The 25,878-nt window shown below is 38.0% G+C and overlaps 1 protein-coding gene and 1 pseudogene across 2 annotated transcripts in view; one reads left to right on the top strand and one right to left on the bottom strand.

Moving 5' to 3' along the window:
• Positions 1-19,643, bottom strand: part of LOC143849590 (DNA topoisomerase, type IA, core) — a 38,783-nt gene extending 19,140 nt beyond the window's left edge. Inside the window, exons 1-15 of the mRNA XM_077358652.1 lie at positions 19,531-19,643; positions 19,331-19,436; positions 17,049-17,930; positions 16,167-16,966; positions 13,716-14,370; positions 12,259-12,345; positions 10,381-10,427; positions 9,611-9,717; positions 9,361-9,461; positions 8,835-8,927; positions 6,143-6,226; positions 5,760-5,843; positions 5,589-5,657; positions 2,200-2,259; positions 327-398 (exon numbers count right to left, since the gene is read on the bottom strand). Coding sequence (XP_077214767.1) covers positions 327-398; positions 2,200-2,259; positions 5,589-5,657; positions 5,760-5,843; positions 6,143-6,226; positions 8,835-8,927; positions 9,361-9,461; positions 9,611-9,717; positions 10,381-10,427; positions 12,259-12,345; positions 13,716-14,370; positions 16,167-16,966; positions 17,049-17,930; positions 19,331-19,399 — 3,210 coding nt within the window. The 5' untranslated portion in view covers positions 19,400-19,436; positions 19,531-19,643. The remainder of the gene's footprint in view (positions 1-326; positions 399-2,199; positions 2,260-5,588; positions 5,658-5,759; positions 5,844-6,142; positions 6,227-8,834; positions 8,928-9,360; positions 9,462-9,610; positions 9,718-10,380; positions 10,428-12,258; positions 12,346-13,715; positions 14,371-16,166; positions 16,967-17,048; positions 17,931-19,330; positions 19,437-19,530) is intronic.
• Positions 19,644-21,905: 2,262 nt separating this feature from the next.
• On the top strand, positions 21,906-24,238 carry LOC143850848 (F-box/kelch-repeat protein At5g15710 pseudogene; annotated as a pseudogene). Its single transcript, XR_013236082.1, has 2 exons — positions 21,906-22,005; positions 22,230-24,238. The product of XR_013236082.1 is annotated as an F-box/kelch-repeat protein At5g15710 pseudogene (transcript).
• The last annotated feature ends 1,640 nt before the right edge of the window (positions 24,239-25,878 follow it).

Here is a 25,878-nt window from a genome sequence, read left to right as displayed (position 1 = left end):
AAGTATAGGAGTCCCTACAGGAGGAAAACTAGATAATACTTGTAAACAACATGCATGTGAAAAAGGGAGGGGGGAAGCGAGTTGCTACCATCCATTGCTAACCCTTATTAAGCATTTCATTTTTCACCGAGTCCATCCAAGTGCAAAGAAAACAAGAAAAGCATAGAATACGCTGAAGCACTTACAGCAGCTAACTGTGCAAAATTCAAAACTCACAGAAATGGGAAAAAACAGCATTAAAATTACAAATGAAGACTCTGTCAAAATTCAGGTTTGATTGCAATACCATATAACATGAACATAATATGAACTAATCAAGAAATTACCTCACTCTCCATATCAGCTGTGAAACTATAATCTGTCACCTCAGAGAAATGGTGAGAGAGAAATGCTGACAGCTGGTATCACACATAAAAAAGAAACCAGTCAAAAGAGGTTCCAGCAAGGCCAGCAAGATGGTTAGTAGACCAGCAACTATCAATTTATAGAGCAAAAAATATGCTCAAAATTGCTAGCATTGGACTTCCAGAAGGAGAGAAGGAAGAATGATTGACTAGCATCTTTCCAAAAAAAAAAAGGATAATAGACTACGAATCAAGGGAGAAAAGCAAGAATGACCAAAGGATTTGGCATGACCAAAATGATACATCCATTGTTTTGAAAATCATATGATTTAGGATTCAAACCAAATCTCAAGGATTATGATTTGAATCTAAATGTGTATAAATCGTACGACTCATGTGATTTATCCTAATTAAGTTTTGTTAAAAGAAAATAGGAAATTTTTTTTTGAAAGGCCCCCTTTCCCTTCTGTATTAAAAGAAGCCTTCGAAAGTCCCCTTGTGAGAAGAAAGAAGAAAAAAGAGGAGTTAAAACGAATCGAACCAATTTGATCCAATCAAGCACAATACATGGGCTCGAGGGCATTACTTACATCGAAGAGGAAGACGACTATAATGATGACAACATCGACTATAATGAATCTTATGATTTACGATCCGATACAATTCGACCCCTATTATGATATACGATTCAATTCCGATTTTCAAAACATTGGATATATGTACACCACGGATACTGAAAACAAGCAAGTAGCAATCAAATCAAACATATAAAAAGCAAGTAAAAGCGCTCAATAGGCAAGGATGAAGGAGAAGCCATCTAGTAACAGGGGGTAACAGGGGTCAAGTCGTGTTGTGCTTGACTGACACATGCACCTGAAAGAACTAAAATAACAAAAAAAAAAACATATATAGCAAGGAAGTTCTTCAAAATTGTAAACTGTCAAAATCCTCAAAGTTAGGGACAGGTGGGAAACAAATTGATAAAAGCCAAAGCCATCAGCTAAAATCAATAAAGAACATGCATGGATTCAAATTTTCATCGACATGCATTTCTCATCTAAATAGATACATTTTAGTTTGAAATGGGAGGTTGACCAGCTTTTGACCCAAGTATGGGCAACCCAATGTCCCAGAACTCCTAAAATAAAACTCTTACAGGTTTTGGACCAGTCAACTGACTCAAGTCTCAAGACAGTTTGAATGGATGTGTATTTCAAATTTCTTTTGAAACAAAGGAAAGATAAAGGAAATGATAAACCGAATTTGTTTTTCTTTTTCCTTTTTTTTTTCAATCCACAACAGAATCAGTACTAATGAAAATAAATGTACAGGAATAACGCTTGTCATTTTTTGAAACTTTCATGGCTTTGTCAAGTACTCAAGTCCCGTAGATAGTTAGATGCAAACAACAAGAAAGGTAAACGTGTTCCAAAACCAGGTGACACCAAATTGACTAATCTCAATTGAAACTTGAGAAAATTCGACACATCTTTCATTTAGTTATTAGGGCCTAACCAAGACTACAAAAAGCAAAAGCACAATGATTACCATCTCCACACTCCAATCAACTATAGGGAATATGAAAGATTCAAACCACCCATAAGGCCACAATCTCTTAGTAAGGGTATCCATTATATATTTATTCTAAATATTAGACTTTCCAGTACTCCAAATGGTAGAACCATGCCATAGATAGCAAGAACAGGCATGAAATCTTATTGCCAGAGAAAATTTTACAAAACTAGCAAAGACAATAAAAAAAATCAACTCACACCTAAAGAACAGATGAAACCATAACATAAATAATGAGAAAGAATCTCCCTCAGAAAGTACAAGCAACAAAGCCACAACATACCATACGCCCCCGGAATTCTGGATACAATACTCGACTTTTAATTGCCACGTACTTTCTATCCTGGATGTACAAGAAATTCACACGTTTTAAAATTTCGACATCAGTAAAATATTGAAAATATCAACCAATCCATAAGCTTCCAACAATATAATTGACTGCAACAGGCATGTCATACTAGCAACATTCATCCGGTAAGACCAGTTAATATTAGATCATCTTATGTTTTTATAAAAGAACTTATGATAGATATTTAAATCAAACCATTACTCAGAAGTTATTAAATAGAAAATTGTCGCATTCCAAGTAACAAAAGAGAATAATCACAAGTTTTAGTTGACCTAACAAACAGAAATATCTTTCATCCAAGTTTTAACTTTAATCATTTCTTTTTTATCACAAGCATTCAATATAAACTCTGTGTTTCTTGGTCTCTATTCAGCACAAAGCCATTTATTCAACACATTGAATAGTCAGCGCATACTATCATCTCTGATCTGCTCCTTGTTGTAACCTTCTGATAATATATTGGTATTGACATAGTAGGTGACATTCTATACCCATCATTAAAAGCATCAAGAGCATACCAATCTTTGGTATTGACGGGCTCTTATATAGAAGCAAACTGAACATAGAGGAAAAAGCAGTTGACACAATCAAAACAACCAGATGAACCCCTCCTATAGTTGGGAAGTTCAGCATGAAGATGCATTACATGAGCCTCAGGCTATGCAGTCCAAAGTGCCCTTCCGATGAACATATCAATAACTTCAGTTGGATAAAGACTCGAATTGATCCATGCCATACTAATTGATCCTTAGCAGCACAGGCATCAGAATCTGGATTTTTAACCTAAGATGTCTTCTTTCCCTCCCCATCAATCTTTTGACTACATTCAGGCCGTGACGTATAAAGGTCGTTTACTTGACAAAATTTTGTACTGTTTACACTGATGTAATCCAACCATCATTTTCTTTTGGGGCCTTTCTTGGGGCTCCATGGTGCGGTTATTGTAATTCTTTATATCTATTGGCTTTAATAAAATAGCATTAACCAGTTTTTTGTTTTAAAAGAAAAAGATTACTCGACAAAATTCTGTGCTGATTACACTGATGTAATCCAACCATCATTTCTTTTGGGGGCTTTCTTGTGGCTTCATGGTGCCGTTATTGTACTTCTCTATATCTATTGGCATTAATAAAATAGCATTAACCAGTTTTTTGTTTTAAAAGAAAAAGACATCAATGAGCCATCAAGATTACCCAAGATGACCCAAAATGCCTTCAACACGAGCAACGGTCGAATCTGACCTTTTTGTCATGGGAGAATTTAATGGTAACAATTTGTTAAAGAAGGAAAAAGGTGCACTAGAAGAAGGAAAAAGTGAAGTTGATGCATAGGAAACAACTATCATAGAAATAAAAACAAGAGAGAGAAGAAGATGGTGTTTAGGGTAAAAAGGAGGAAAAAGAATGAAAGATCAGAGCATTTGTACAGCCAAAAGGGAGAACTTGAACTGAGGGGAATGAAAAGAAGTGTGGAAAATTGCAAGGTTAGAAAGAATGTGGTCGAAGGATGAGATTTTGGTGAGACATAAAAAGAATTTGCTAAAGGGAAATGATAAATGCGCCCCTTTTCATCACTAGGGACACCCAGCAGCAGTGTATCAATGACTGCAGAGGGTCTGATGTACTTCACATCAGAAGGATTTAGTGGAGCTGATTGCCACGTACACTGCTGCTGGGTGTCCCAAGTGATGAAAAGGGGCGCATTTATCATTTCCCTTGCTAAAATGAGCCTATTTTGTGGCATATGCTAAACTGAGCCTGACTTAAGTGAATGTAAGCACACTTCAAGGTAATGAGTGCTAAAATGCACTTAACCTAAGGGAGATACAGGTTTGAGAGAAAATAAAGAAGTTTGAGTGCACATTAGGAGAATATGAGACATCTTTCAGAAGGACTTGCTAGCATGCACCTAGTTTAAGTGAGGTGCAAGTTGCAAAGAAAAAGGATGAAATTCCATTGCAATTAATTAAAAGGAGGTAAAACAAATGGTAGCTGCACGGAGCTAGGGTTCTAAGAAGAGAAGAAAGAGAAAGAAGACAAAAAAAACATTAGGGTCCTCGTGGTAATGAAAGAAGGATAAAGGAGCAGGATAAGGACAATTGAATGAAAACAAAGAAATGAAATTTTCAAAGAGTGGAAAAAAAAGATATTTGAGAAAATAAGGAAAACGAAAAGGAACATGAGAGGATGAATACAAACCTAAAAAGTGAAGAAGAGACTAGGTTAGATTCCATTGCCTTCTATGAACGTTGGATCCATAACATGAAAGAAAGGAAAAAAGAAGCAAAAGGAGGAGAAAGTTACTTGATCTATTCTATTCAATGATCTAACCTAGTGGTGAAACTTAGTTAATGCACATACACGGAACTTATTATGAAATTATTATGCCTGGTTACTCGAAAAAAGTAATGAATAGTAATATTTCTAAAAGATAGCCTCAAGGGCAATGAACCTTCGTGCAAGGTCTGTGAGTTGATCAAAGTAAACTCGGATCATACTACCTGTGATAGTAGCCATGCTGACCCCTCTAGAGGCACTGACAACTGAATTTGATGATGAGATGAACCACGGTAAGTAGCAAGTGCATCAAGTCCCCCATGTAGCTCCTAAGAAAATCTCTCGTATGATATTTGTCCTGGCAGTAGATATGCTTAAGCTTTTCCTTCAACTTTCGTCTTTTCTCTCTGCCAAGATCACATCCAAGATACCCCACTCTAGACATTAAGACAGAAATCACTAGGGGCATAGGGGCACTATGGAGGTCATCATTGCTCATGTTCTTCTCCCTGAAAAATAGCTCGGATATATTTGTATTACATGTTCAACCCGGCTAACAGCTCGGAGGTGCAACATTCAAGTTTCCTCCAATGAACCTCAGCATCCCTAGACAATTGGGAACCACGGACTGAGTTAGAGTTTACAATTACGATCCCTATTATTTGTTGAGGGTAAAGCTCATTGCAATGTCCTGTATACCCTTTGCAGTCTCCACAAAGTGTAATGGAATACTAGTATGGGGTTCCATAGAGTTAAACAGCCAAGGCAACACAAGACTTCTTCCCTCCTAGAGTTGAACTGTCGAATCAAAATTTTAACCACGCTAGTTCTAGAATGAATATTTCTCAGGTGGCATTCAATCCCATAATCAAGACATCCAATAGTACCACGGGTGTTATTTCCTGCATCAAAATAAGGCGTCTCACATGTGCGAAAATGCTGAGAGAAAGCATATGTCGCAAGAAAAAATATAGTATCTAATATTCAGTCGAAGTAAATAGAAAATTTATCACCGACATCTACACACATGCCAAATTTTAGAGGTACCTGTAACACTTTCATAATGGTTGCATAAGTAGAAGGTCTTCCAATCCCAAGTTCTTCCATCTTTTTCACCTTTGGCATGTGAAAAGATGCAAGGCATCAATAGCTTGAAGAGCATTACTATCTAGAAAATTGACAGGATTGCATATAATAAACATGAAAAAAGCAACTTACCAATGCTCCCTCAGAATATCGAGGAGGAGGTTGTGTATGGTGCTGTTTGACGTCCACCTTACCAAATCTTACTTGATCTCCTGACTAAAAAACAATTCCACATAAGGTAGGACCATCCCTTAAGAAATAAGTCAATCATAAAGGAGCCAACTATCATCATCATCAGGAAAAAGAACCACTTCACCAACAAAAATGAAAAGATGCTGTGATAAAAATTTGGTGAAATAAAAAAAATAGGAATAATATAACAGCGACCATGAAAGCCAAATTTCTCGAGCAGACACACAATGTTCTGACATAATGCAACAAGTAATAATAGATTGCACACTCAGCATAAAAAATGGAAGACAGATATATTTGGTAGAATACATGAGATAAGCTACCTGCAGAGTACAAAGAACATTGAAAGCTTCATTACGAGAATTTCCTTTATTATCATCATGTCCAATAGCATCTGCTTCTCCGTCCTGGAAAGAATGTAGAACCGAAGCTTTGTGGAACCCTTCCAAAAAATATGTAAGAGACTCCAAACTAATATACAAATTCCTATTGCACAGCTCATTTTGACATCAAACAATCTATGGTGAAAATATGTGTGCAAAGAAGACTATTACACCCTTAGCCAATTTAATTCTGTCCATTTCGGAAAAAAAAAAACAATTTAATTCTGTATGCTCATACAAAAGCATGAGTACATTTCATTCAAGAAGACCAACAGATGGGGCCAATGAAAGAATGCCATTTTTCTGCCATTGTAGATTCCTATTTAATTAGTTGTTTCATTAAGACTAATGAAAATGATCACGAATTATTATTTACATTAAAATTAAGATCAGCAGAAACATTCTACAAATTATTCCAGAAACATAGCAAAAAACTGTGGCAGATTCAATCAGGAAGACTGCATCAAATTATAGACCAAATGGAACCAAAACAAGTCATTCCTAGACTAAAAACCATCTGACAGGAAATAAATATCTAGGCTGATATTTTTAGAAGATCTCAGAGAAAACATATAAATAAAACCGGAAATGATAGGAGTACTGTTTTGATATTAGCTCCCTTCTGGCACTTATCTGATTGCATGTTGACAGCATTTTGGGAATTGTAAGAGCCAATCAGAAAGGTAAAAAATAAAGCGCCGGATATAACAAGGGGGTGCAGATATCTGCTCCCATATAAAATAAGTAAATAAATAAAAGGAACTTAAAAATATTAACTGATAAATGCATGCAATATGAAATCTTGGTAAATTGTAATGATAATAAAAGAATCTAGAGAAATCTCAAATAAAATGCCATTTTCTGAAAGAAGAAAAAAAAACATGAGAATTGTTTTTTAAAAGTATAACACAAATATCAAGATCTGGGCGATATTTGTGTGTTTGTGTGTGCACATTATAAGAATACATGAAATGGACCACTAGATCGGTGTAATCAATTGAAATTCAAAAGGACAAAAAAAAGTTCATCAAAAATCTTAAGGGAAGAGGCAATGGATCATCTCTTGATTCATTGCCGGGCCGCTAGAGAAGTTTGGAGTGGTCCCTTGGGTAGATTTGGTATCTCTTGAGTGTTCCCGTTGCACCTTATTGAGGTGTTGGAAGGTTGGCAGATGGCTCCTTGGAGGAAAAAAAGGGAGAATTTTGTGGAATGTGTCATTATTAGAGGCTATATGGGTTTTATGGAAGGAAAGAAATGCTCGTGTCTTCAAGGGTGTGGCAAAAAGTGCCTCCTTCCTAGTGTTGAAGGAAATCGCCCTCACAATTTCTTGGGTAAGGTGATTCCTTGCTTTAAGTTTGTTTCAGCCTTTGATTTATGCTTCGTTTGGTTGCACAAAAGCTCGGCAGCCGTCGGAATTTGGTAAGGATTTGGCATGCCATTCCACGTTTGGTTGCCAAAATGCATTAGACTCCTTTCGATTCTCTTGGATGTCTTTCATTTAATAATTGCTTGTCTCTTTCTTGCCCCCTTCTTCCAAAAACAAAGAATCATGGTTTAATTTTCTAGGGAATGATGCTCTCTCTCTCTCTCTCTCTCTCTCTCTCTCTCTCTCTCTCTCTCTCTCTCTCTCTCCCCCCCTATATTGGTAATGACACCCCCTACTTTTTCTTCTACTCTCCGAGTATATGCCGCGCAACCAAACACTGTTACACAATTTTCCGAGGTAATTCTAGGCAAATTAAAATGCTTGTCTCCTCCCTTTGACTTCATATTCCACTACTCTCCGAGCCACCCCAAGCAACCAAACATAGCATTAGGGAATGGATGGCGGGAAGTATGTGTCTCCTCAGAAGCTCAGTCTTTGATTTTGCAGCCTTGGGAGCCGCCGGCCCAAGGCTTCCTGAAGTTCAATTTTGATGTGTCTAGTTTGGGTAACCCCGAGCCAGCCGGGATTGGGGGTGCTCTTAGAAATAATTCAGGTTTGGTTCAGTGGACTTTTGCAGGTCCCATTAGGGTTGCCGATTCGAATGAGGCGGAAGTCTGTGCTGTCCTCCAAGAGTTGAGACTCGTGGTGGAAGAAAACTTGGATATGGTAGTAATGGAAGGGCGCTCCCTTAATGTAATTCGATGGTTGAGGGGGTCTCATATTTGCCCCCGGCGATTTGCCTCTTTCTTTGATGAAATCCAAGACCTCGTCGGATCCTCGTCAATTCGCTATGATCACATACATTAGAAAATCCACCAATGGGGATGCGGATAAATTAGCTAGGCGGGGTCCTTTGTTGGAGGCTTTGGAGCAATATGATTCCTCCCCCCTTGATTTTGTCCATTCTCTTTTTGATATTTTCTTGTTTTTTATGTTATTCTTGTTTCTGCTTCTTTGCTTTGTTGTATTGGACCATCTCGGTCTTTCTATTAATGAAGCTTCCAACCATTCAAAAAAAAAAAAGAGGCATAGTAAAGGCCAAAAGTAAAAAATTTGATACTAGCACGAAAAAAGGCTAGAAAAGACCTTGAAAGGGTCTCCCCATGAGAACAAGTCTACATGAAAGCTGAAAACAACTATCAGAAGCATAGGGGCCATTAGTCTTAGGAACTGAAAAAAAAAATCTGAAATGTAGAAAGGGCAAACCTTATACACAGCTTGATATCCAAGAAACCCAACAATCGAAGCCGTTGACCGAAGAGCCATTGTCCCTTCACCATCCCCAATATCAACTTTAATCTAGTTTGGCCAGCAAAAAACTAAGTACTATCAGCATTAGACAACAAAAAAATTGTTAATAATATTGTCAACATTGTATAATCAATTCAGGCCTCTCACCATTTCCACACACAAAAAAAATCAATTCAGGCATCTTAGAAAAAAAATAAGGAGGCTACAAAGGCAAGGAAGAAAACAAATAGACATCGCTCACTTTTCCTTCTCTTAGTAAAGTTTGTTTTATTGTTTAAAATAAACTAATTCAAGCTTTGTAATACGGCACAAGAAATCAAAATATCCAATTATTACTAATAGGAAAAGTGAATCACAATTTCCTCTACAAAAAATGGTTTAATGGTTTAACCCCGTAATACTATTAATTACTAAACAAAAGTAACAACACCGCAACAAGAATGTAGAACCATCATTTGGCAGAAAAATAAAGGATACCAACCAAATCAATCACAGCAGCTTCCATCTGGGAAGCCATTGTTCGACACCATATAAGAGTGTACAGCTTGAGGGAATCTTCATCAAGTATTCCAACCAGCATTGCTGAAAGATAAAATAAAAATTTACCATATTTAGGAATAAGAAGCTATAGGTTTCTAATTGAAGGTAAAATAAAAATGTCCATCTTGCAATATAAAAGAATAAGTAGCTTAAATTTATAAAGTGTAACCCAGTATTGCATGCAAAATTACATGGCAATCTTCGTATATTGGTGGGTCGAATAGCTTCATGGGCCTCTTGGGCATTCTTCACTTTCTTAAAGAATTTAGTGCTCTTCGATGCAAAAGCCTGCCCATGCCTGTAAAATAGAGATAACTAATAGATTAAAATATAATCAGAATAAACCAAAACAAACCATAAGCCTCTACAAAGTACAAACTAACTACTTGAGGATATCTAAACAAGCAATTACTCCGACAGTTCAACCATTTCTAAGTACGAAACGTCGAAACCTGCTTAGTACATGTAAATAAAACATAGAATCTAATGATAAAGATAGGATTGAATGGCTTAGATATACTGGAAAAGGTAATGTAACTGAGATCGTCACACAGGACGCAGGAAAATGATTGACACAACTTTAGGTATCATAATTCTAAACCAGCCAAGTTCATGTGCTTTTGGCTGCAATGCATATAATCATTGGAAATTGGAGTCATGACTTCCGTACAACAACGTCCAACTAAAAAACAAGGTACCCACACTAGTATTAACATTACAGTATCATTAATCGTGTGTATAAATGTATCTACAATTTCTTAATGACTAAAAGGTGCCCCAAATATTCGAAATACATAAATATGATAAGAGATTATTTCCTTAGAAACTTCTCATTCTAAAAATACTTCTTTTAAAGACGACATGTATAAATGCAGTCACAGATATATGTGCAATAGAAACACACAAGCCACAGCTATCCACCTACTTATGCAAATAACAACACATGTAATAATGAATTCACCTCTCTATGATCAAGGAACGGATATCCTTCACAGCTTCATCAGAAACCTTAGCAAAACATAAAAACAACAAGAAAAATTAGTAGAAGCAAAATTAGAATACAATATATCTGTTAAACATAGACAAAAAAGGCGGCTGGATAAGAAAGAACTTCAGGAGCGATCGGTATACAGTGCAATGCATAGCCAAGCATTACAGGTTAGCAACCAGTATTATCTGTAGAATCTTAAAAGATAATCTCATCAAAGTACAAAAAGACACCAAATCAGTATGAAATCAAAACTATATTCAGCAATCCTGCTATTGTTTGAGGAGCAAAATATACAATGATATTTAAAATATTAGTAAACCAGTGAATTTATTTGTTCACGAAAAGGGGTGAAAATGATCATAATACCCACTTACCCAGAGCCTATAGCATATATATAAATACACACACACACACACACACACACACACACACACACACACACACACACACACACACATATGTACAAAAGCAGTGCCACACCTATTTATAAATGTACAGCCGTACAGGAGCACATCACGCATATCCTCAACGGATCTTATACGAGAATTTAAGACTTCAGGAGCTGCATGCCTCAAATTTCTAGCTGTAACTTAATTAGATTTAGAAATACTCAAAAATAAAATAAAAATAAAAAATCAAGCAAGGCCATAACCTGGTTTATAAGGTTTGCCAGTGCCAACAAGATTCCAATGTAAAGCCTCCCAGTATACTCAAATGATAATCCCACTCCAGGCATTTTAATACCTGTTTCAATTTAAATTTTGAAAACTAGGAATCTATCTCTGGGAAGATATGTACTTACTAATTGCAAATGAGAGGATGAGGTATTGGTGGCACACTTTTCTTCTCGCAATGAGGAGCATCTGGAAGGCCAGAATGCAAAGACTTTTAAAGGGGAACCCTCATCGAATACAACTGTTATCAAAAGAACAATATTCAAGAATTCCAGTGTGCTTCCCTTTACTCGTGCTTTATAGGCATTTTGTGGTCTCAAATTTGCATAGTCTGGACTACCTGAAGGGCTTTTGCAGGGCCTACACTCTGATTAAACACGTGGGGAGCAAGAAGGATCTCAAAGGGCTGGCTGCAGTTAGATTTAGAGAGCAGATGTCTCAGTAGAGCTTAATGGACCTTCAGGTCCAGCTCATTGATCATGGAACACAGTCAACAATTTGGATTGAAGGGGACTCTTACGCCTACAAGCCCAAGGATTTGTATAAAAAATTCCTCTTCGTAATCCAATCGAAACTTAGCTCGCATTTTTCATCGCAAAGTATATCATAAGGCTCATGAGTTATCAAATTACGGAGTTAATTGTAATTCACTTGTGATTTTGGATTGCATGCCCAGTTTAAATTCTACATTTCTGCTTTCCTTTAATTATAGTGATAGTCAAAACATAAACCTATAAAAGGGAAGTCGAAAAAGACAAAAATAGTCCATTATCTAGGCCGGCCAAGGGAAGCACCTAAGAGTGCTGGCAATGTTGTAGATTTCCAACATCACATGCTAATAAGCTGTAAGCTTTATTGTTACAGACTGTTAGCAGAGTCCAAAATTTGAGTTTTACCCGCACACGACACCATTCTTGCAACTACTAACTTCTCCTATATATATATATATATATATATATATATTATAATTTAATTATTTATTAATCTTTCTTTTTAAAAAAATCTCTCTGGCAAAACATAATTCGTTGATTTCATAAGATCGTAAAGGGAAAGAAATGCATCGTGGAAAACAAAAATGTAGAACATGACATCTTAAACTTCAAACAATGTTCGCATATCACTAGGAAGTGAATTCATTGACCAGTCATTTCAATGCAGGCAAAGTGATACCTACGTGCTGACCATCAGTTCTCATGTATGTTATCAACCCTGTAGATTCATTACTTGATATTTTGACACCCTCATACAGCTTCTGCGCCAACTACATTCATAAAACAAGCGTCAGTGCCATGACTGTTACCAAAACACTATACAATATATTAAAAATCTAAGCAAAAAAAAAAGCTAGCTTGATCACCTACTATTGCCTTAGAAAATGCAAGCGTAAGATGATTTTTTTTTTTTTGAATGGTCGCAACGGTAAGATGATTAAAACAAACTGATAAGCAACCAAAGACAAAATAAAATAAAAAGGAAAAAAACATTGAATATTGCAGTGATCGTCTTAGGTCTTCTCGATACAGAATGTAGTTACACGCTGGACAGCGTCAATAAGCCAAGAGCATAGAGTTCATGCCAAAAATATAGAATAAGAAGCCTTCCGTATTCAAATTGAAAAGAGTAACAAGAGCTTCCCTGAAGAATAATCTGCAGCATTAATTCAAAAAGAAAACATAAAGAAATCCCTCATGACCTGCATTCCAGCCCTTGAATGAAATGTAGTACAGCTGTGCAATGGCCCAGGCTGAAAATTACTCTTCTCGGTCTTAGCAGTCATACGAAGGAGAAAATTATAATAGATGCTTCTTCCCATTTTTTGAATGTGGGATTTTACCAACAAGTCAAGGAAAAATGTAACGAAGATTTTTTACTTTCTTCTTTCTTCTTTCTTCTTTCTTCTTCATCTTTCTTTTTGGTTTTCTTCTAGGGTCAGCTCATCCCCTCTTGTCTAGTACCACTTTTTCCTCTAACATATTTTTATTATTTCTCAAAACATGTGTAGACGTGTAGTGTATATATATATATATATATATATACACACACACATATAGGGAAAGGTGTGCGTACTCGGTCGAGTAGATAAGCTTATCTACTCGGTCGGGTTAAAACAGTGGGGGCCCACATTTTTGGGGTGATCCAAACTATTCATTTGAAAGGCCCTTACCTAGATAGGGTGTCCACAAAAAATCAGCCCCATAGGATCATCCTAACCCATCCAACAGTGGAGGGAAAAATGGGCAGATTTGTTGACAAGCTGTGTTTGTCCATTTTTCCCCATTTTTCCCTCCACTGTTGCATGGGTTAGGATGATCCTATGGGGCTGATTTTTTGTGGACACCCTATCTAGGTAAGGGCCTTCCAAATGAATGGTTTGGATCACCCCAAAAATGTGGGCCCCCACTGTTTTTAACCCGACCGAGTAGATAAGCTTATCTACTCGACCGAGTGCGCACACCTTTCCCATATATATATATATATATATATATATATATATATATATATATATATATATATAGAGAGAGAGAGAGAGAGAGAGAGAGAGAGATGTCAAAAGCAGAGGGTAAATGAGAAAAAAATCTGCAGGGACGTAATCAAATCAAAATGAAAGGCTGAAATAGGAGGATATCTGACCTTCATCGTAGACGCAGCACCAAAATGTAATTTGTTTGCAGCATCCTGCTGAAGACTTGATGTGATATAAGGTGCAGGCGATTTTTTCTGCATTTCATCTCTTTTAGTGCCTACCACTTTAAATTTTGAAGAAGAAACCTTCTGTGCAACAACATTTGCATCTTCCTGACAGCTTATTGTGAACCTCTCTAGTTTCTTGGAATCAAAATCTGTAATTTGTGATGGGAAAGAAACACTCTTGGCCAAGGAATTGGAATCCATTTTATGAAACTCAACTTCAAAAGTCCAATACTCCTGCGCTTTAAATTCATCTATTTCCATTTCCCTATCACATATGAGGGCAAGAGCAGCAGATTGGACTCGTCCAGCTGACTGACAACCCGGTAGTTTCCTCCATAACAGAGGTGAAATGTTGAATCCAATCAAATAATCAAGAGCGCGGCGTGCAAGATAAGCATGTACTAGGTTCACATTTATATCTCTTGGAGCCTGTAAAGCACTTTTAATGGAAGATTCAGTTATTTCATTAAAGGCAACCCTTGCCACATTAATGCCTTCATGTAAGGCATCTTGCTGTTTCAGCATCTCAGTAATATGCCAAGCAATTGCCTCTCCCTCACGATCAGGATCAGAAGCAAGGATAAGATTTTTTGCTCTGAAAAACAGAAGGCGGCAAAACACAATGAACAGATCAGAAATAAACAAAAGGCAAAACTTCAATTTAGAGACAGACCATGGTAATAAACAGGAAAAAAATCCATAGATTTTTTATGCATGCATGGGACCACTGCTGCCCAAGGACAACCACATGACTAAAGGGGTTTACTAGTTTAAGAGGTTGATTTCATTCCCTAGGAATTTTACTTCAAAGGTCATTAACTATTCTTTTAAGCATGTTTGGAGTGAGTTGTAATCTGGTCCTTTCATAATTCATTATGTAAGTGTTCATGGGGTATAAGTAAGAGAAAGGCTCATGAAAAAAGACAAGCTCGGTTATGTTATTTTCAGAAACCGGAAAGTTGCTGTCTGCTCCAGCCGACAACTCAACCTCTTCCTGGAAAGTCAGAGCTGCCACCACTTCTCTGAGAATAAGTTTGTGATTATAAAGGTAGAGAGGGTTTGGCGCTCGATCATGGGTTTCATCTGCTGGTTTCAGATCAAGCAAGGGAGACGAGGACACAGGAGAGACATAATTCTCTCTTAGGGTTTTCAACTCCCAATGGTCTTTGACTTGCATTGAAACTTATTGTGCTGGATTTAACACTTCCCTTCTAGTAAGATCCTCTTCGTTCTCTTCTGTATTATTTGGCTGCATGTTTTCTGTTTTCGTGGAATTATTATTCCCTAAATCTTAGGAATAGAAGCACGAAGTAGGTGCGGGGGAGGGAGCGGAGAACCATGAGGGTATAGAAGAGTCTTAAGGTTGGGAGCGCCATGGGAGTGTTAATGTATTATTTTCATCATATGTCTTTCAAAATTCAAGTATATAACAAATAGAAATTTTTAACTATCTTCATATGAATCTTTCAAAATTTACGTACATCAAAAGTAGTAATTTCTAACCGTCTTTATTTTCATGCCCTCTTTCCTAATGTCTTTTGAAGATTTGCCTCCGTGCTTGCTCCAATGAAGTACTATGAACAATTGGAGGAGTTTCATGGAAGCAAGTTCGTGGGGAGGTTACTAATGGAGTAATAGGAGCGGGTTGGGAGCTCCATTGGAGCGTTTCCAGCTCTTAGGGATCACGCTCCCTGGAAGCTCCTTCCAAAGGAGCGCCGAATCAAGATTCCAAGTCGGAAGTGACACCACGGGGGAAGATTCCTGCTTCTAAGTCTTAGCTATGCGCTACGTGTTGTATCGAGATTTTGTTTCATGGTCTAAACGCTATTTATTACACTACATCTTTTTTTTACAAGTAAATATATAGAAAATTAGAAATTGTGATAACTTGGAATGGATTGGCCTCCATAAACATCTTATGGAAAAAAGCCATGCTTATATTCTCCCCAGGTTCACTAAGAACTCCCCAAGAAACAAGTCGTGTAAAGTACAAGACAGTTATCCAGCCGAGACAAGAATATATGCCAACTAACTCATAAAGTTAACCAACCCAACTCTAGGTTTTCAGGCTGAGCAAACTGAGTCCATAACCAGAATTTTTGAAGCTTTCCTAAATATGTAACGTGTAATAAAACTATAAAAGAATTTAAACATGTATTCTTTTTCGGTGTACTCTTCTAGCAGTGCTTAAGAGCTGTCCCACAACTTTTAATCTAGAGAAAAAAAATAGGTAAAACATGATCCAAATGTTAATATGCAAATCTGTCCAGAGAAATCCAGTGGTCCCAAAAATGTGACAAAATTCCAAGCCATAAATGCATGTGATTTATATTGGATTATGACACAAATGTCATTTTTAAATAAAGAGTAACACATGAAGATGGCCATTACCCGTTTAGAGCTACCTTAATACTCTTAAGATGAGTCCAGGCAGAAGCAGGGACCTCCCAGACCATACTGAAGTCATCATCAGGCCGTACAGATCCTGACCTACCAGCCAAGTCCCTCACATGGCCATAACTAGGCAGGACTTCAAACATATCCCCGAGATAATTCTGGATAAGTTTTGCTTTTGTGAGAGATTCCACCACCAAAACAGATTTTCCAGTAGGAGGAAACAATGAACCTAGATTCATGGATGTTCCCCCTTCAACAATCGGTTGTTGTGCACGCGACGAGGTGACTTTATTGTTGGGAACCTGTGGAGGTCTGCTTTGTTCCATGGGGACCTTATCTGATTTTGAAAAAGAAATTTTTTTTGGAGGAGATTTCTTTTTCGAACTGTGCCCTGGTTTCTTTGGTGCTCCCCCTTTAATAACTGGTTGCTGTCTACCACTGTCAGTTACAGATGGTGCACTCGACGAGGTCGCGACCTTATCTGATTTTGTAGCAGTAAATCTTTTTTTAGGAGCTTTCCTTTTGGAATTGTGCCCCGGTTTCATTGGTGCTCCCGCTTCAACAACTGGTTGCACTCTACTACTGTCAGTTACAGATGGTGCACTCGAGGTAGCTTTATCGTTGGGAACCTGTGGAGGTTTGATTTGTTCTGTGGGGACCTTACCTGATTCCATAACAGTAACTTTTTTTCGAGGAGTTCTCTTTCTGGAAGTTTGCCCGGGCGCTGTCTTGGATTGATGCACAACAGCGAGATTGTCAGCCACTAGCGAGGGCAACTCGCCTGCTCGATGAATCTGAAAACTGCATTGTTAGTTAAATTTCTGCTATTAGACACTGAATTAAAACAGAGCCTTCAACAGACCCGTCAATGCTTACCTCTTGAGCTGAAGTTTGGCAGGACTGGGTGGCATCAGTGGTATTGGATTTCTTCTGCTGTGAAGTTTGGTTAGAAACTTTACCCTTAGCGGCACCAGAAGGATCAGTAGTGCTAGAAGGCCGTTTATGTTTAACTCGTGCCTCCGCATTTTGGGTAGTATTACTACATTTAGAAGCAGTTGGAAAAGATATTCCCAACTTCATATCCTTCTTGAGTGACCGACCAACATTTTGAACACTACCCTTCCCATCTTGACTTAAGTGCTTTTCTGCTTTTGCAGTACCCACAGTTTCAATTACTGACTGACCACTCATTGGACCATCCATTTTTACAGACTGGTTGGGAACTGACACCTGCAGCCCTCCATTAGGACTACTACGAGCGGTCAATGACTTCGCCCGCTTTGGTACTCCATGAAGAACCTTGACAGCAGTATTACTATGTCTATTCTTTCCATCTCCCATAATATTACCACTCCCCTTGGAGCTTGGAACCTGCAACTTTTGTGCATTGTTACTTGAAAACAACCTCCTGGCAATAAGTTCATGAGACAGCCAATTCAACAGAAACCCATTGCTACCTTGAGAACATTGAGCAGTGAAAATATTTTTGGGCTTCATGGTGTTCAGAATTCCAACTCCTAACCGCACATGAAGGTGAGGAGCCCCTACATGCACAAGTCCATCCGTAAGGCTTCTAAAGGGCCTTGAATCTTGTTCAACCTTTAACCGTGGGCCCTTTAATCGACCCATAGCAGTTCCACAAGTATCTCTCGCTCTCCCAATTTGAAGCTGAATGCACTTTCCATATTTTCTGCCGCTGCTTAATGGTGAAAATGATACACAGCTATCTGGCAAATACTGTAATGTCCTATACTGAGGCTGACACAACAAAAACCAGAAAAATATGAAATAATTAAGAAAGTTTACTTGAATTTCATGATAGAAAAGATTTTTTTTTTTTAAAATGTTGATGCCGTAGGTCCATCTTCAGATACCCATTGAAGAATATAATAAATGACAATAGCAACAAGTTTAATGACGACGATGACAATGATACCAACAACATAATCATGATAATTTTTAGAAGCAAAAAAAAAAGGTACCAAGATAGATTATCTGGAGGCATGAGAGAGAGGGAGAGGTAGATGGTGAAACCCATTGCAAATGATTCATAAATAAATAAAGTTGTAAGAAGAGTGGGAAAAGGAATCAGACTACAAAGAGAACAGAGTAGTGCTGCATATAGCAAGGTCCAAGAAGGGTTTTAGCAGAATAAAAAGTCAACTGAATATTGAAGAAATAAATTTCAACCGCAGGATGTATAAAAGTGCACTTTCCATTATTTCTAGGAGTCAGTATTGCCAGGGACATAACACCAAATTCAGTAAATGTTCCATGACTTCCTGCCGCTTAAAAGGCAAAAGGGAAGGGTACATAAAAATGTTGAGTTGGGTGTCTTGAAATCAACCTGGTTGGGGTCTGAATATTATTGTGTGTGACCCAGATGCAGCACGTCACTTGGCCAGTCTCGTTTTTATGTGATTTCGGCCCAATTTGAATAAGTTATGGCCCACTTTATATAAAGGGGTTTTAGGGCTTAATTTCAGCTTCTTGTCTTTGAGAAGAGGGTTGAGATCTCAAAAGGGGGGAAAAGGGTGTACAAGGATTTCCTGTCAGTTTGGTAATAGATACTGATCTTCTCTTGTAATCACTTGCTCTTATAGTAGATTTTCTCGCCACCTCTGCCATGGCTGTAGGCATTGCCCAACCACGTAAATCTTTGTCTCTTTGTGTGTTGGCTTGTGTTTGGTTCTTTCGTTTTGCCTTGCCATTGAAATTGCAGATCGCTATTGAAGAGGTTTTTTGTAACAAAAATTATAAAATAAAGTTCGGAAGCATTCCTTCTCAAAAATTATGAGAAGTTTATGATAATGACCGACTAAATGGATAAAATAGTTCAATTTTAGTATAGCGTTAAAATTGGAACCCAATACGCATGCCCCAATAGATTATTACAATTGTGTGTGTGTGTGTGTATAAAGTTATCATAATCCCATTCTGGCATTTCTTTCTCTCCTATATGAATTTAAAACCTACCGAGATTTTTTTACAAAAGCAGCATTACTTCAAAACAAAAACAAAAAAAATATCACGGTTCCGCAAAAACAAAAGAATTAAGGAGAAGAATTACACGTTAATTCGATCCTATGGTTAATTTTCAGTTAAACTACCAACAAACGAAGCAAAAAAAAAAAGAGGCAATTTGAGAGAATGCTTACCATGATTAAATGACGAGAGAGGTTCGAAAAACAAGTCCTCGCAAACAAACTATGAAGCTGAAGCCCCATCGAAGGTATCTCCAAATCGATTCAAAGGCAAGAGCCTCTGAAATAGAAAATGAAAAGAGAATGAAAATCAAAATCGAAAGAGTTAGAAGATGATGCTTATGACATGGTCGTGATAATGATTATGATGTTACCTGAATTTTTCTAGGGTTTTTTGGCGGCATTTGAAGAACATGGCTGCAAGAGAGAGGATAAGCGAAAGTGAAGTGAAACTGAGAAAACATCGACTTTTATACGTTTAGGTAAGTAAGCGCGAAAAAACAGTTTTAGGGCATTTGGCGAGCGTGGTAATGGATTGCACAGACTTAAAATTATGAAATGACTAGAGTATCCCTGCTCACTTACTTAGTCCTGTTTGGTAATTATAGAGTTCGATCAATACGATAGCCATCTCTCCAACCTGAGCTGTTGGTGGGGCCTAACAATTGTATTTAGGGGTGCTCATTATTCGGTTATAACCGAATAACCGAACCGAATTGGTTCAGTCGGTTCGGTTCGGTTTTTTTCTTTTCAGTTCGGTTTCAGGGTTTTTTTTGGGAAATTCGGTTATTCGGTTTCAGTTTTCGGTTTTCGGTCATCTAAAAAAAAAATCGATTAACCGAAATTATGGATGAAAACCATTTTTTTTCAAAAAAAAAGTGCTATATATGCACTCCGTATGATGATCAAAACCGTCCATTTGATTGATCACAACTTAATTAGGTTGTGCTCAATGACTCATTTTGATCGGATGATCCTAGCCCTCCTATCCAAACCAAGATTTTCCTTTTTCCCCTCTTTTTCTTAACCGAATAACTGAATTGTTAATCGGTTCGGTTTCGGTTACCGAAATTTGATAACCAAAATTATTTTGGTATATTCAGTTTGGTTATAACCAAATAACCACCCCTAATTGTATTACTTATATCTTTGAAGGTAGGCCCCACCCATACTTAATCCTACGATTAGTACTCCCTCTTCTTATTTCTTTGAATACAAACCCTCAGTGAGGCCCAACAATGAACGGTTTAGATCTTTGAAGGTGGACACCATGATGTGTATTTAAAAAAAATCACTTGGGCTCACTTTGTTCAAAGAACCAGACCGTTCATTTGTTAGAACCATGTAAATATGCCTAGCCCATAAATCATTTGGTTGCGATGATCCTAACTCTTCGATTCATAGAGATTCATGTATGGTGTTGTTTTATTGGATCGGTGGGTTAGGATCATTGAGATAATTTTTGGGGCACAACCTATCTACCTTGAAGCCCGTGGTAGTGAATTTTTCTAAAAAAAATACATGTCACGTGCTATATGCACGTAGGTAAGATGGGCCTAAAGAATTTTCTAAAAAATATGCATTATATGATATATGCTTGTGGTGAGGTGGGCCCAATGTATATTGTGTGTTTTCATAGGCGATCATATATTTTGAAAAATACAATAATGCTCACCTTGTCTGAAGATCCAAAACATTTGTGGTACGGCGTATTTTTGTTGGGGCATAGGCATAGCAAGTTAGCAGCTAGTGATTTAGATTAGACCTGGCAAACGGGCGGGCCGGGCCGGATTTGACCCGGCCCGTACGGGTCCGGGTCAAACGGGCCGGGTCAAAGTGACCCGGAAAATTCTACGGGTCATTGACATTGGACCCGCACCCGGCCCGTACGGGCCGGGTCGACCCGCGGGTCACCCGGATTTTTGACGTATTTTTTAAGAGTTTTTTATTTATTTAGGGATTTGCTAGCCACCTTCTCCTGGGCTATTTTTCGGCTTGTAGCCCCTCCTTTGCTGCAAAGATTGGGTGAAGTACGGTCTGGGGCAAAGGTTGCTAGCAACAAAAGAATAAAGAGAAGTAATCATTACGGATTTTTGAAATATTCTCATAATTTCTAAGTTTGAAATGAAAAATTACCGTAAAAAGGTCAAAAGTAAAAAAATTACATATAAAATATGACAATTACCGAGAAAACTACGGAAAAAAGTAAAAAAACCGTCTTTTGCACTTTTTTACGGGCACCCGCGGGTCCACCCGACCCGGCCCACTTTTGACGGGCCGGGTGGACCCGCGGGTCAATTTCTAACGGGTCACCAACAGGTGACCCGGACCCGTAAATTTACGTGCGGGCCGGGTGGACCCGCGGGTCCGGGTCACTTTTTGCCAGGTCTAATTTAGATCTTTGTACATGGTGGGCCCCACTCTATTTAAAAAAAAATATATATGCACCTCCATGCATAGACCATACAACACATATTTATTAGAAAATTCATTGCAGCCCAATTCCAATATCCAACCAGTTCATTCGATGGGCCCAACAAAGAAAACAGTTTAGATCTTCGAATCAGGTGGGTCCAAGTGATTTTTTTCTTAAAATACACTTTTGTGAGATCTAGACCGTTCATAGTTGAGTCTACTAAGGTTTTGTCCTTCAAGAGAGAGTAGTAGAGTAGTAGATGTGACTTGGGAGAATAAGTAGGCCTACTCTTTTCATAGATCTAAACAATTCATTTGTTAAGCCCCACCAAAAGGTTCATGCTAGAAAGAGTCAAATTCTGAAAGCTGGATTGTTTGGGCTGTTCTTTTCAGCTGACTTTCTTCCGAAAATCATGGATTTCTGAGTGCCAAAGGTACGGGTCTGGGGCTCCTACCATATTCTTTTATCAGGGTATTGATCTACAGCTTTCAGGGTTTCGTCTATAGGAGTTTATCGGGTTTCTAAGTAGAGATCTTATATTCTTCTTTTTTTTTCTTCTAATTTTTGACTATTTTGAGATTTTTGGAACGTAGGTTTTTTATATGCGATCCGATTTTCGTCTGATTGTACTTTATAGGGTTTGATTTGGAATTTTAGGGACTCGATGCTTTCAGTGATGCAATCATCTCATCATCCGTAAAGATCTTAGAAAGTTAGAGCTGTCTCCCCAATCCAGTTCTCACTCTGTTACAATCCACGTTCTTGGTTCATAGTGTTTCGAACTAGGGGTGTTGGATCTGCCAAGGAGGTATTGACCTTAGCTTTATAATTTTCTGCTTGGTTTCCATTGACATTTGCTGTTTTCAAAGCGTTCTAGATTCAAGGGTTAGGGTTTTTATCATTCAAAACAGGGGTTAGGGTTTCTGTGGTATATATTTCTGAAATCATGGAGGGATTTGGCATTCCTGATTCTGGAAATGGAGAATTAGGGTTTAGCTTTGCAAAAAATGATATTTTTCGTGAATACTTTCGTCAAGAGCCATTGGTTATTTCAAGTAAAAATGGTGTTAGGAACACGAGCCCATCTCGGCAGCAGGTAGCCAAGAAGAAGCCCCGTGGTTTCGATGAAGAGACCGTTGCCACATTTAGTAAAATCACTCATTTTGATGTTCCAATGGATGATAACATATGGGCACTATTGCCTGAAGATTTGTTAAACAGAATCGTCGCTAGGGTTCCTCCATTTATTATCTTTCGTCTGCGATCAGTGTGCAAACGGTGGAATTTGATCCTTCAAGACAATAGTTTCATTAAATTTCACTCCCACACACCATCACATGGACCTTGCCTTCTTACATTTTGGAAGAACTTGCAGACCCCACAATGTTCGGTTTTTAGTTCTCCGTTAAAGACTTGGTATAAGATTCCATTGACATTTCTACCCAATTGGGCAATTTGGTTAGTGGGTTCTTCAGGTGGTCTTGTTCTCCTCTCAGGGTTAGATGGGCTGACTTTCAAGACTCTAGTTTGTAATCCCCTTACTCAATCCTGGAGGATGTTGCCAAGCATGCATTATAATCTGCAAAGACAATTGATCATGGTTGTTGATAGGTTGGACACATCATTTAAAGTCATTGCCACAAGTGATATCTACGGTGACAAGGCATTGCCCATAGAGGTTTATGATTCAAAGATAAATAGCTGGTCTCTTCATGAGATAATGCCTGCCATTAATTTATTCTCGTCGAAGATGGCATTCTGCGACTCTAGGTTGTATTTAGAAACGCTTTCACCACTTGGTTTGATGATGTATCGGGCGGATACACGGTACTGGGAACATATTCCGGCTAAGTTTCCGCGGTCAATGTTGGATGGTTATCTTGTTGCTGGTGCACGAAAGCGCTTGTTTTTGGTTGGAAGGATAGGTCTATATAGCACTTCCCAGAGTATGAGGGTTTGGGAATTGGATCATGCCAAGAAGGTATGGGTGGAAATTAGTAGGATGCCGCCAAAGTATTTTAGGGCCCTCTTAAGGTTATCAGCATATAAGTTTGACTGCTTTGGGCAGGATAATTTCATCTGCTTTGCATTGTGTAACCAAGGGAAATGTCTTCTATATGACGCTGAAAAGAAAGTGTGGTCATGGATTGCTGGTTGTGCGCTTCAATCTTGCAGCAGTCAAGTCTGCTTTTATGAGCCGAGGTTTGATTCTTCCATCTACTGAGGGTGCTTGGATGGCAATACATGAAGGATAAGAGAGGGCAGGATATCTAACACAACTTCATTGACTGGGAGGATACCAGTTTAGTTCATTAAACAGGGTCACTCAATTCTTACTTCTTAGGCGATGCAATATAAAGAATGAATGCTTGTAAGTTCAAATGAAATGGTATACTCATAATGGAGGAATCGGTCAGTGCACATTTGTTTTCTATCCAATTTTGTTTGTAATTCTATTGTGGGTAAAGTTTGACATAACATCTGGACATGCCATTGAATTCCCTGCAATTATTTACCCAACACTCATTTTTCCTTTTATTGTTCTATCTGTGGAAGATATCAGTAGATATCAATCATCACAGTGGTAATTTTCATGTCCTTGCTTAGCTGTTTCCATGGAATTGTAAGTTATACAGTGACTGATTAGGTATTTCTCATGATGCATTATGTTTTGGATGATTGTGGTATATTAATTATTTAATATACTGTTCATTCGACCTATGTAGTACTTTGGTGGCACAAACAGAGAATATATATATATATATATATATATATATATATTCTGTTGCCCTTTTCAAAAAAAAAACCCGTGTCAATGTTAGTTTTTTTTTTTTTTTGGAATGATGAATAGTATTAATATAAGAGTTCAAAGACCGAGGAGGTCTGAACATATGATACAAGAGGAATCTCAAGAAAAAACAAAAAAAGGAAAAATCAAGGTGGTAGATAATCAAACTGCTCTAGATCCTCCTTGAATACCCCCCCTTTAGCTAGCTTATCCGCCACGCTATTTGCAGATCGTTTCACATGATAAGCATTTAAATGTCTTCCTCCTGAAATATCATGCATTTCATCCCACAAATCTCCACAGTATTGAGTGTGTCCCATTAAGCCAGCTTATCACGTTTTTTGAATCTCCTTCTATCTATACTTTTTCCAACCCAACATTGTTTATAAGCTTTATACCATGGTGGATGGCCCGCACTTCCGCCTCATTTGAATTGGATACTCCTCTAGGACCCGTGTCAATGTTAGTACTTTTGCTGTTTTGCCCAATCTCTAATGTGTATGTCAAAAGAAAAAGAAAAAGAATAAGAATGAAGCTGCCTCCTTAAGGCTACATTTGGATACCTCATGTTTTTGTATTTGGCTTTGGATTTGAGTTTTGGGTACAAAATACATCAATCATCCCTCATTCAAAGAAAAAAAAAATACATCAATCATCCTCATGCTCATGTTGTATGAGAGAGCGAGGGAGGGAGGGACGTCTTGCTGTTGCTGCAGCAAGGTCGAGGAGCGGCAAGGGTGAAGGTAATTGCCACAAATATTAATTTCCAAATAATATCTCGCAGAAAAGATTTGATAGTCAGATTTTTATTTTTCACCGTTGTAGCTGATTTGGAAATCGAAGGATCCGATCCAGTTCCAAATCTCAACTGCAAATGTGGGAAATCCAAATCTAAATCTTGTGGGTATCCAAACGTGGCCTAAGTTTCCGGGGGCTTTGGTTTTGATGCCTCAACATGTCACCTCATCTTGTATATAGTTTAGTTCCTCATTTTCTTAGGGCAATGATATTTTCATGCCCCTGCAGTACGCATTCACCCCACTTTTAATGTGATTTGACGTCGAAAAGCGTTAAAGTTGCCTACTGTTCATGTTATAAGTGGGGCGAATGCGTACTGCAGGGGTGAAAATATCATCACCCTTTTTTTTATTACCGCTATTGGCTGATTCAATCATTTTTTATTGTTTCTGCTCATGTGGACTTTGTAAAGGAGAACACCTCATCTTGTGTTGAATTCCAGAGGGATTTGGTTTTGATGCCTCAACATGTCACTTCATCTTGTGTTATATATAGTTCAGTAACTCATTTTTTTATGGGATGGATGGGCTGTTGCATGTGAGAGCAGCCACACATGCCCACTTTTCAGCAGATTTTGTCCACACATGCTCAGTTTTCAGCAGATTTTGTCTTCATTCACGAGGTGGCTGCTCTCACATGCAACAGCATATCTGAGAATTTATAAAGGAATTTATAAAGGACACCGCGAGGTGCTCCTCGCAGTAGACAAACCTTAAAAAT

This window comes from Tasmannia lanceolata, unplaced genomic scaffold, assembly GCF_043159265.1.
Source record: "Tasmannia lanceolata isolate RefF3 unplaced genomic scaffold, GAP_Taslan_0.1 ptg000018l, whole genome shotgun sequence".
Lineage (NCBI taxonomy): Eukaryota > Viridiplantae > Streptophyta > Magnoliopsida > Canellales > Winteraceae > Tasmannia > Tasmannia lanceolata.
This window is presented reverse-complemented; position numbering and strand designations above follow the sequence as displayed.